The 12,753-nt window shown below is 35.9% G+C and overlaps 1 protein-coding gene across 1 annotated transcript in view; it reads left to right on the top strand.

Annotated features, from left to right (window-relative positions):
* The window catches only part of ESR1 (estrogen receptor 1), a 195,309-nt gene that overhangs the window by 114,167 nt on the left and 68,389 nt on the right, over positions 1-12,753 (top strand). The window contains 1 exon segment of the mRNA XM_040598160.1: positions 10,827-10,943. Coding sequence (XP_040454094.1) covers positions 10,827-10,943 — 117 coding nt within the window.

The raw sequence follows: 12,753 nt of genomic DNA on the forward strand, positions 1-12,753 counted from the left end.
TAAGTATCTACTTAAATTTTGTGAAAACTCACATCTGCATTGGACCTTACCTGAGGCAGAGATGGGTAGCTTCATTTTTATCCAGGGGAGCTGGAAATATTTTGTGAATTTTAAATGCTAAGTTGTTTTTCTTTGCTGTCAAACAGTTAAAGCTTAAAAGGCAACCTGAGTTAGTAACTGTCTCTCAATATGTGCAACTGCTCAATTTTGTTTAAATAACAGATGGTTGGTGTAAAATCTCAGTTGCCTCCTGAAACTGCCCATGTCAATCTGTTTTGTTAGTGTACGTCCCAAAAGTGATTTGGGACCTTGTTTTGAGAAAACTTTGTGCAGACTGATATTAATGTATAATGTTTCATGTGAGAGAAAAATCATATGACACCAAGAACACTGTGTTGCTTGGTGATAGAAGAGTACTTTACTCTTTGGCCAGCATATGTAGCCTTCAGGAGTGTACTTGCTCAACTGACTTGAATCCAGAAGCATAACAAGCAGTCACATCACGGTACACTGTACTTCTCTAATGAAATATTTATGGATTTTAAGACCAAGGAGGGCCATTAGATCATTAAGTCTGGTCTTTTATCAATATAAACTTTATATGCTCTCTGTGTACAAATCCTGGTAACGATGGAGGTCAGCCTTTTAGAAGATGCCCAGCCTTGATCTGTGAGCTCAAGAGTTTTCTTACAATGACTGCTTATTTTAATGATTTGTTCTCCAATCTGCTAAAAAATTACCTTTCTTATTTATATTACTTTGGGTTTTACATCACATCCATGAACCAGAGTTAGTATATAGTATCTCTGAACTGTGGGAAGTTCTTGATATCTTAGATGAACTAAAATGTTTCAATCCTCTGCGGTATATATTTCTGTCTTCTGAGTCCTTTGTTTTTGCACCTTTCATGATCCCCCCACACCCATAATAGTATCTGTAAAGTTTGGATGCCAGAATTGGATGAAGTATTTCAACATCAGCTTTACAAATACCATTTACAAATTAAAAATGCCCTTACGACTCACAAATCCTTTCCCCCTCCTTCTTATTCTCTTGGCTTTTGGCTAGCCACCGAAGGGTACAGGACAGGAAGGATTTACTTGTACCATCATACCACCTCTGACAGACATCCAACAAATGCCTACGAGTGCGGGGCTGAGAATCCTCAGTGAAAGCACAAGGCATTCAAAACAAATGAAGGGTAGCTCCTTACATTGGAGGGTATCCTGATCTCAGAATTGCTGAAGTACTTTAGAAATCCCCATTTTTATTTCCCTGCCTCCCTCATATGCCCTTCTGATGTTTTACAGGTGCACCTTCTCTGCCTTTTCTCACAGCTGTATACTCAGACAAAAATCTGGGATATTTCACAAATATTCACTTAAGAATTACTGCATGATGGGAGACAGAACCAGTCCAGCAAGAACAGGTTGGCATCTGAGAATGGATTAATAGCTGTGTTGAGGGATTCCAGAGGCCTGCCATTAATGTCTTGATCACAGAGATATAGTGATCTCCAAAGTGCAGGAATTCTTGAAGCTGGGAAGTATTTTATATGTGTGGCTTGAATATGGATTTTATTTAACAGTTATACCTTCTGACCATCAAGTAGGAGAGTTTTGGCAGTCAACTCTACGTGTTATCAATTGTTTTAACTTCACAGTGATAGAGCTGTACTTTGTTGAAAGTATGTAATTCAAACAATGCTAGGAGGGGTTGTTAATATATATGTATTTTCATCTGAGTTGGAGAGAATTTCACTGGTAAAACATGTTTAATAATTGGGTGTTTAGGTAATGTTGCAGTGCAGTAATTTCAATATTGTCAATTTGGGAGGTTTCTGAGATCTTCCCTTCAACTTTCCATTATTGTCTTCTGTTTTTATGGTATTTTTGTAATCTGTTTGATAACAACTACAAATGCTGCACAAATCCGGCAGCCAAGAGGACAGAAACTCCCTATAATAAGACTGCTCATACAGGGATTGTATGAGTTGTCAGCAGAAAGAGCAAAACTACAAAATGTTAACCTAAGTAAAACTAGCAGAGGTAATCACAGCCAATGAACAGGGGGCTGCAGACCAGTATCTAGTCTCAGGGGGGAAAGCACACTATTCCAGTTTGAGAGGTAGGTGGCTGTTGGAAGTTCAAAGGCTAGAAAAGGTGTGTTTGGAAAGTTCACCAGAGTTTAGCCATCACTGGGACTGCTCTAAGAGCCCATGGTCAGCCAGGTTCTTCTGAAACTTCTGTTGATTTATTTTGGTGTTTTTTAGTAGTTTTTCTGTAGAGTCCCTTGAGTTAAGCACATAACTCTTATTGTTGTCCCCAAATGTGCATTTTTAATATCAGCAGTCTGATAGGTGGTGATCCTGTTTCAGAAACGTGTGTTACTGAAAGGCAAGAGTCAATATATCTCTTTTCCTAGTAAGCCAATTTTGAATGTGGTACTTTTCCAGCAAGTTTTAAGTGCTGCATGCATGGATGTGGCGGTGACTTGAGATGTTCACATCCAAGATATTTCCTTATTTTTCATGATCTAGGAAAATCATAGGGCTGCAGCAGACCCAGAGCCCTAGTCCATCTTTTTGTCCTGTGATAGGATCAATTGTTGCCAATTCCTTACATATGTTGTTTGAACTGCCTCTTAAAAACCTGTAGCATGATCCAATATTTTATTTTCCGTGTCTCTGAAGGCCACGGTGAAATTTGAATCTTCCTTCCTGCAGGTTAAACTCATTGCTTATTTTCCTGTCTATCATGCCATTCTCTTTCCATTTGCAACAGCCTTTAAAGCATGGAAGATTGCTATCACACTTTAAAAAAAAATAGTATTAAATTATGCTGCTTTATCTACCCTGAAGAAAAACAGTTTATTCAAGCTTTTCTTATATTTTTTTCTAGACTTCTAATCTTCTAGTTGATCTGTGTTGGAGATTCTCCACTTTGTCCTGTTTTCTTTTTGTCTTGAAGCACATTTTCCTTTTATGTGATGTTTTACAGCTACTGAACAGAGCAATAGGATTATCTTACAAGCCCAGCTAGTGTATTTGTCTACATTCATCACACTGTAATGCTTGCCTTATTTACAAAAACATGACACTGTTCACTCATAATCAGTGTGTAACACAGAATTAACTCAAAAATTCTTTTCTAGAGAAGAAACCACTTCTTTCCCATCTAGGTTTGTGCATCTGGTTATTCTTATTTTAATGTAGTGGTTTGTTCTGGTCCTCACTTTTGTGCTGTTTTTTCCCATGTGCTATCTCCAGTTTGCCAAGATAATTTAGAATTCTTATCCTGTAGACTCCTGCCATTTATTTCAGATCTATTTCTGTCTGACTAGCAGAGTAGTCTGGTCTTCTAACACATATAAATGTCATCTACAAATGAATAACATTTAATAAAATAAATACTTCAGTCCATTACCTGTTAGTGAGGAAAATGCTATATAGAACTGGATCCAGGAGAAACACTACAGAGCCTTATTCAATATCAGCTTCCATTGGAACACTGAACTCTGATAGTTCTTCCCTGAGACTGGTTTTCTGAAATCATCTAAACTATATTTTCCTAGCTGACATATGAAATGTCACCCCAGGCAATGCTGAAAAACTTTCTGAAGCTGGGTAGCACACTTCAGAAAGTAGACAACACTCACTGATTGTTACCTGATTTCATAAATGGCCACTGGTTCTTCCCCTGCCAACTCCAAAGCTTTTTCTGTCTCCTAGAAAAAACTCTAGCCCTTAGAAATCATACTTAATTTATCCTGTATTATTAGCTCTAACAGTGTTTTACTTCATCTGCAATATGATTGTTGTGCTATATCAAGCAACAAAAAAACTTCAACAGTATTTTGTCTTGCAAGTATTTAGTGAATATTTCATTTGGAAACTCACATTATTTCTAACTCAGGGCTAAGTCTGTCAGATATTCAAAATATTCACATGGGGGAAAAGAAAAAAAAAAAAAGAGCTTTACCTTTACAAATTACAAGAGAACATGTTTGTTTGTCCAGCAGGAAAGTGCTTAACTGTTCCACTTGGTTTTACAGAGTGTGAAGGGAAAGATATTTTAGTAACCTCTTTTTATTCAGGTGGTTTATTAATTTAAACTGGCTCCATAAGTTTCACTCCCACAAAGTTTCAGACTTCTGTAGGTTAAGTTGTCCTTTGCAGTCACTTCTGAAAAGTGGAAATCAAACTAGAGAGAACTGTGTAGGGTGACTAAAATGACAAATGTATTGGAAGTGCATGAAGTAATCTTTGACATCATTTATTTCCAAAAGGAGACTAATAACACACTTTATTGAAGTATGTATGTTATTTCAGAGTTACTATAAAAAAGCTAGCACAGCAATTAACTGCTGGTATTATTTAGTAACTGAAGTAGTAAATATCTAATTTTCAGAATTCTTTGAATAAGGGTATGTATTTCTCTCAAATATTTGATTTAATTTAGTCACAAATTTTTTAAATAGTTGGAGTTCATTTGTTATGGGTCACACAGTTATTCTCCTCTCTGTGGTTAGAGATATGCAGGACAACAGACTGAATTATCTTTGTTGACCCTTCTGGTTATAAAATGGATGAACCTTCTACAGAGCATACATGATGTTAAGAGTATAAAAAAGCAAACCAAGGAGCACAAAAATGTATCGGTAAATTAAAGAAGAGCATAACTAGGTTTTGCTTGGCATGAGAGAAAGTAGTATATAGGCAGAAAAGTGGTTTTTTGTCAAAACACTGATGTTAAAATTTAGTATAATAATTTAACAAACTAGGAATTGACTGTACTGCAGTTTCAGTTTCACAGACTTCAATGAAGAAAACTCATTGTGCTTAGAAATGTCCATGTCCACTGCATGCTCTGAGCAGTGAGAATCTTGTGTTCCGTTTTGTTCCTCCAGCCTCCCCCCTCCCTGCCCCCCAAAAATAGAAATACCAGAACTTTCTTTATAGGGGTGCTCTGAGGATAAATACGTTACAGCTCATCGCAAACTTTATGATGCTAGAAACCAAGATACCAAAAAGGTTACCAAAGATCCAAATATAAAATAAGCAAGCTAAACTTATTCAATAGGTCCCATCACAATCCAAAATCTGATGTTATACCTGGAATAAAAATAGAGTTATATTAATTTTGTTGTTGCTAACAATAGATTGGATTTTAAGTGCACGAGAGTAATTTGCAATATTTTTAACTTTTTGGCTTCTTTATATTATATGTGGGAATTTTCTGTAGTAGAATTCCACCCCTTCCCATTTTAGCTCAAATAAACTAAAAATATGAGATTTCATTGAAAGTCTATGGGAATAAGACAGCCATGGCTTGCCTATGACTCTCTCTGAAAATGCTTTTTGTCTCTGGAGGGATCATATTGAGATGGTTGTGAGTAATACATTGTGGGAGTTTTCCCTTTAACACAGCTGTTGGTTTAATCATGTGCCAAGGATTTAAAACAATTATGATTTATCAGACAGGGAAACAGAAACTAGATGTCATGTTCCTTGCCAGATTTTGTAGAGTCTGGGATCTGGATTGGTGTCCTCTTTTATTTTTCATAAGGAGAAAATATACTTCCTATTTTGTTACCTTGTCTAAAAAGACGGGAATGGAATTGGGGTAGAAGTAGACTTTGTACATGATATCATAATCTTGAAATAGCAGATGAAACACCAATTGGAAATTTTAGGACTAAGGCCAATAATAAAAACTTTGAAATCAACTGCTGGAGTAGAAAATATATTTTTATATTTATATATTTATAAAGTTAAATATTTCACTTTTTACAATCACCCTTTTTCAGCATATATGTTCATGCATTATTAAACTGGTGAGATGACATCATGTTTAGTATCCTCATGTAATGCCCATTCTCATTCTTCATTTTTCCTGTTAGCTGAAATAGTGTATGGAAAGGTTAAAGGAAAAGTCGGTATCATAATAATTTAGCTTGAATTAACTTCTCATGTGAACAGTGCTATACATGAAGACAAGATTCCACGAGAAGGTGAACACTCAATGTGGGAGCTACCTGACACAGCTGAAGGACATAATACAGAGTATATAGATTTTAGCTTTTCCTCCTTTCTTACCATTCAGTGGTTCTGTGATCTTTCTTTCTGTGTTATGCACAGAAGGTGGACTTCCTCACTAGATGCAAAAGGAAGTATATTTACAATCTTGTAGGCCCTTCTCCTTACTGTCACATGTAGCAATGTCTTGTTAGTTTAAACACAGAAAATGATTGATCTTCTCAGCAGTGCTGGGTAGTTGTTGTAAGAACTGAAGTTCCAAATGCAAAGACCTTGTCTGAGAGTACTCAAGCTATGAATTTGAGTGTCTGTTCTTTTAATGAAATTAAACTTAACCTTCTGCTCTCTTGCGAAACCTGTTAGGAAACAGTGAGATTTTAAAAACAATCAGTGTGGTTTCATTGGGGCACTTTAACTTAAAATTAAGTTGGTATAACTTTTTATTTTAGTTTCAACATTTGTTCATACTGGGTTAGCATATGCAATGTCCAGGTGCTATTTATTTTTTTGTTGTTGTTTATGAAAACTTTCCACTTGCTGTTGAGGCTGTTCTTTCCAAGATTTCAGTTTTTGTCTGCAGGCTTCCCACTTGTCACTTGCTTGGCTCCTTACGGTGTAGATAAAGTCTACACTCTAGCCTTCCCTTCACCTACATGTACAAAATTCTGCTAATTTAACTGTCAGAATAAGATCATAGAAGGTCCTGGTGCTTCCACAGGTAATGGCTAACATGGCAGATGCCTTATGCAGATAGGTAAAGAATTTTGTACAAATTCTATAATGCTTATACTAATCATTCCCTCAAGATAATCTTGATAGTTATTGGAATATAATATCGCAACAATTTACAGATTTAAGAAAAAAATATTGCTGTGTTATGTTAACTGCCCTTCATATATTAATATGACCCCAGTTTTCACCCTTGCTGCTCAAGGACAAAATGAACTGAGTTCTTAAAAGCTGCGATTCCATGAAATACTCAAGTGTGCGTCTAATTTTAACCATATGTACTATGATGGGACTACTTGATAGAAGTACAGAGATGCTTAAACATTCTGCTTAAACTTAACTTCAAAGAAATATGGATTTTTTTTGCTGGCTGAAGCCCTCACAGATAAGTCATCTGTGCACTCTGATTCAGGCATGTGCATACATCATAGCTATCTTCAGAACCCTTGGAATGATAGCAATAAGTCTCTGAACATGACTCATGGTGACAAAAGAAAGTCAGACTGTATGTGCTTTAAGAGAAAGCTTTGATTATGGCAGGCTGCATTAGAATAAACTCAAAATCATCCTGATTTCAGCCATTGTCATCTTTGCTTCCTTCTCCTTTCCCCCTCTACCATTGGTCATTGGCATACAGATTGTCACATCTAAAATTAGTGCTTTGAGAAAAGATCCAGATCTTTGCACCCTTTTCTGGAAAGATATTAGCATATAACAAAGTGCTATAAAAATATTTGACGTTGTTTTTACTGTTTTAAAATCTACAGTGTGTGAGATATCGTAAGAAAAACACACCACTCCTCCTCAAGCTCCTCAATAGCTCCTTTAAACTCTTCCTTTGTAGTCCATGGCAGTACAAGTCATACATAGTGGGGGATTAAAACTAGGGGTCTGCCCTATTAAACTCACTGCCTTTAATTTTGCACAGGTCATCTGAGAATTTATTTAAAAAAACCCAATGACCACAGAGTCCAAGTGGCACATGCTTCCTTTTATGAGTATCAGTGATCACTGAAGACCTTTCTTCCTCTTGGTACTCCTGTAATACCAACTACCCAAATGGATTAATTAGCCTCTCTTGTAGCATCTATTGCTGTTTGAACACCATGAAAACAAAGTGCAGGGCAGCTGGGCACCTGCTGATGTGTCCACTTTCATGCCGACGATTCCTACCAGTGAGAAATCCCTTCTAATAACTCAGATTGTCCAGAATCAGCTTTGTAAAGAGGTGAGCTTTAAGGATAAAATAAAAGGTAGAATAATTAAAAGACAATTCAGTTTACAGCAGAATTATTGAGTTACACTATTTCACTTTAAAATAAAACTTGTCTTTGCGTGTTACCTATTCCTTAGCTCTGGTCTTCTACCTTTTCCCTTCCATGCCACCCAAAGCCAGACTGCCCTTGCCTGTGTCTGTGCCTTGCCAAGGAAATTTCCTTCCTCACTTCATGTGATTGAATACTTGAAATCAGAGGGTATTGTGGAGAAGCTGGAAAGGTTCCTGCCTCTCTTCTTCACTTTGTTTCTTTCTTCTTCTCTGATTAATTTGTTAATTATTTCTATTGTATAGTCTAATTATAAAACATTTTTTTCTGATTGATTACATCTTTTCCAGTCCCCTGAAGGCATGCTGGTTAAAATAAACAAAAAAATATGAGAAATATTAAATGCATTGTCTTCTTCCTAGATTTACAGCAAATATGAAGTCTAAACAATGACATTGCTATGGCATTCATAACCTGAAAAAGTACACCACTCACATTCAGATCTTCTGTTTTGTGCACTCTAAACTTTACAGGTTTTATTCTGTGAAGTCTGTCAAACACTTTGAAAGAAAAATGGATCATCTAAGGTGCTGGTCACACACATGAAAACACACTAATTATGCTAACCTTTACAGTGTATACTTAAGATAAAACTTTTCAATGTAAAAATATGATAATATGAGTCGTGTTAGTTTCAGTAGGAACTGTAGCTCTATCACAGATATGACTATTTTCTGTAGTGTTATACAAACCAAATGCCTGTCCCCTGATGCTTGTAGTTTGAATAAGGAAATCTAGGCTGAGAGCAGAACAAAAGGTTGTTTCCCACATAAGCACTGTGAAAACGGATGGTTGCCCTGCTGATATTGATTTCACTTGATTTTTTTATTTTTGCATACTGTCACCCTTTCTTTTTTTTTTTTGAGAGCTGAACCTTATGAGCATCAGCCAGTGTGGTAAGCATATGTTCAGCTTTGACCTGAGTGGGAACATTTATCTGCTTATTTTACAGACAGCTAAATGATGTTCTGAATCATTTGCTGAATTCAGAGCTTGTGCTCACTCCTTTTGTGAATTGACCTTTTGTTTTCATTATGAAGAAGATCAGATACTCTGTCCAAGTCTTTGTTTTGAAAAAGAATAATTAAAGTTTTGTGTCTGGCTTTCATGCTATTTCAGAGCCAGGTATATAAAACCAGGCTGGTGATTGAGGTCAGGTGCTACAATCTTTTGCTGCTTAGTGTGACCTAATAGAAGTGCAGTTTCTTAAAAACATGGCTTTCCCTTTTTGCTCCTTTTCCCTGTAGATATTGCATTTTTGTGAGATTGAGGCTGTTTTCTTTCTGACACGATATTTTTTTCCTTACATGTGAAATCTTTTGAATCAGGTATAGAACAGTCTGTATCCAAACAAAGGAACTGAAAATTAAAATGCTCTTTTGTGCTGTGGTTGAGGTAGTATTTCTCTTCTACCTTTTCACCTTGGTCCTGAAACAAACTGTGGATTCAGATTTTTCCAGTACTATATTGTTCTGTCAAGTAGAGCTAAAAAAGTAATAATTCTGTTCATTTGAGACAATGTGTAGTCAGCTGCCACCATATTAAAAAGTTTATAGTTTGGCTGCTTATTTTGATTGGATTCCAGTTATGTAGCATTAGAGACCAGATGTTCCTGGTGTAACATGATAGTAATTTTTACTCTATTTTCTAATTTCTAGTCAAGGATAGATGATTTGATAAGACCAAGGCCTCTGTCAAACCTCCACCTTACTCTACCTCAAGCTGATCCTTTGACCTGAAAGAAAGAACAAACAGTTCTGCAGTAAAATTGTTTCATTGTGTGCTGTACTTAGTTGGTTTTAGATGAATACAGAGCACCAACAACATCGTTTTGGATAGTCTTTTTTTTCCTAGGTAAACATCATTTATGGTTGGGAAGTAATTTTGTAGCAGGTTTAAGCACACATGTTTTAAAAGAAATTTGGAATAGAGACTTGTTGGCAGTAATAAATTTAATACATTTATTCCTGAAATAATATGTTTGTATGCTGAAAATGTTTGTAATGACAATTGAGATGTACAGGGTAATAAATAAGGAAGTAGACCTCTGAAAGCAAAGGTACCAGTACCAAACTTGGTTGCAGCATATGGTAATTTAAGAATTTGTCATGACAAAATGTTTTTGCATATATCATTAGATATGCAATTGGAATTAGAGACTGATTTATCCCTGAGGCATAATTAATTATTGGTTGTTACTTTTATTTCATGTAGTTTTTGTTTGTTTCATAATTGCCCCAGATAGTGGTAGATATTAAAAAAAAAAAAAAATGTTCTATGCATAGGCCTTTTTAATTTTATAAACCTCTAGCCATTTTGAGCGGTCTTATTGGTTAAACATCAACACAAGCACATGGACCAGATGGCATTGTATTTCTCAGGCTAAGATCAATGAAGTCAAGGGACTTGTTCATATCAATCTATTCTCTTTTGTGACTGCTTTAATTGTTCATTATTTTAATTATTCTACAGAAGTTACAATTTGTGTTTTCAATAGTACTTTTAAAGAAATTGTGAACAAATATATTGTGAATAGATGTGATTAAATCTATTGTGAATAGATGTTAGTTTCACTGTCTGTATCAATATTTTTGTGATACATTGTGATGGTAACCCTATCTTCTGCCTGAGATGTTAGATGCTGTACTAGATACTCAATGAAAACCAAGAGTATTATAAGGACTTCTGTTATGTCTGTGTGTAACTGTGTCCTTACTTTCCTTCTGGTTTTACAGGGCACAATGACTACATGTGTCCTGCTACTAACCAGTGCACCATTGACAAGAACAGAAGAAAGAGTTGCCAGGCTTGCCGACTAAGAAAATGCTATGAAGTGGGAATGATGAAAGGCGGTACGTACAGAGCGCTCAGCAAATCCTCAGCACTGGTGTCTGCCTTCCTGGTTTTTAACTTCATTGGAGAACTGATATGGTTCCTAAAGGAAGAAAGAACTAATTTTATTAAGCTGAATTGTATTAAATCACGGGTCCTCAAACTACGGCCCACGGGCCAGATACGGCCCCCCAGGGTCATCAATCCAGCCCCCGGTATTTACAGACACCCCCCGCACCCCACCCCCCCCCCGCCAGGGTTTGAAGGGGGGAAACCAAGCAGCCGCAGATGACTGCCTGCCACTTCATGTGCCAGCCCCCTGTTTAAAAAGTTTGAGGACCCCTGTATTAAATCAAAGAGTAATTAACTAAACCCCCAAACTCTCCCAAATACCATTTTATCAATCTTGCCCAAATTTTCATGAAAATTAATAGAAGCATTGACTTCAATGAAATTAGGATTCTTCTGGTAATATTTTTAATTCATATTTTTTTGGTGTCTTGTGGTAGATACCAGATCATGATGAATGAAACTTAACTCAAGATTTTGTAACATTTTGCAGTTCAGTGTAGAAAGCACTGTTAGCCTCAGATTAGTCCATATTAATTCAAATAAATTTCTGAATATGTAATACTTGTTCTGTGAATTCTGGAAGTCAATTCCTCTATTCCAGTACTGTACACATATTTTATATGTCAATTAATTTCACTCAAAAATACTAAAGAATCACTCATTTTATAAAAACTGAGCTAAATGTCATTTTCTTGAAACATACATGTGTAATAATGATGCCAAAGAAGAAGAATCAGACACTGAATATTTAGGATGAAGTAGAATACCACAAAATTACTTTATTTATATACACTTTTGAAGGAAAAAATAGAAATATGTGACAATATTGAACAATTGCTACGGTGTGTTCTTAGGTGAAGAGTTGTTTTGTAACATACTTTGGATAAATCCTGATACCTGCCTTTCTCCTTTATGTTACGGTACATTATGTTTGTCAAAAGCAGATAGAAGTTAGCTATTCTTAACACTTTTGAAAAAGCCCAGCTGCTGAGAATTAGGAATGTTTATGAACAAGAGACCATAAAGTTTCAAATTCTCTTTAAAGCAGAAGAAAACCTTGTTGTAGCGTATTGAAATTATCATATTGCTTTTATTAATGAAGGGTAAACACTAGCTCTATTGAAACTTATTTCTATAGGAAAGTTCAGCAAACTGGTTAAGTGTTCACAAGAGAAAAGATTAGAGCCCATACCTTATGTGTGAAAGGAGCTAATTGTTGAATTAGAAATTGGTTGTCCCTTTCTCTGGCACACCTAATGTTTACTTATTCCACAAAAAATCTGGGGCAAAAGAAAGTAGCTCATCATGTTTATCCTTCCCACAACAAAGGATTGTTTGTAAGTCCAGTCAAGGTCAAGGCAGGCTAAGTCTGGGAATCTTGGGAGAAAGAGTAAAGGGAAAAGGGTAAATGAAATCTAGCCAGTTGTTGCTGCTCTTTGAGGTTGAATCTGCATTTTCCTTAACTCAAGGATTAAACAAGAGCTGAGAATGATGTTAATCTCAGCTTTGGGATGCAAACAGGAGGAAGGTGTCAAAACTTTTTAGTTCTAGTACTTAAAGGCAGTAGTTGGGTTTTTTTTTTCATAAGGTTTAGTTTATGGATGCAGGGTTTTTTTATTTTATTTCTGTCTTAACATCATGGTGCATATGGCTAGAAATCTTTGAAGTAGAATGATCATAATTAGTATCACAGTTATGGTCCAAAGAAGTTAAAGTTTCAGATAAAGCAAACTAAAATCAGGAAATTACATACAAAAA

Source organism: Falco naumanni, chromosome 6 (genome assembly GCF_017639655.2).
Source record: "Falco naumanni isolate bFalNau1 chromosome 6, bFalNau1.pat, whole genome shotgun sequence".
NCBI lineage: Eukaryota > Metazoa > Chordata > Aves > Falconiformes > Falconidae > Falco > Falco naumanni.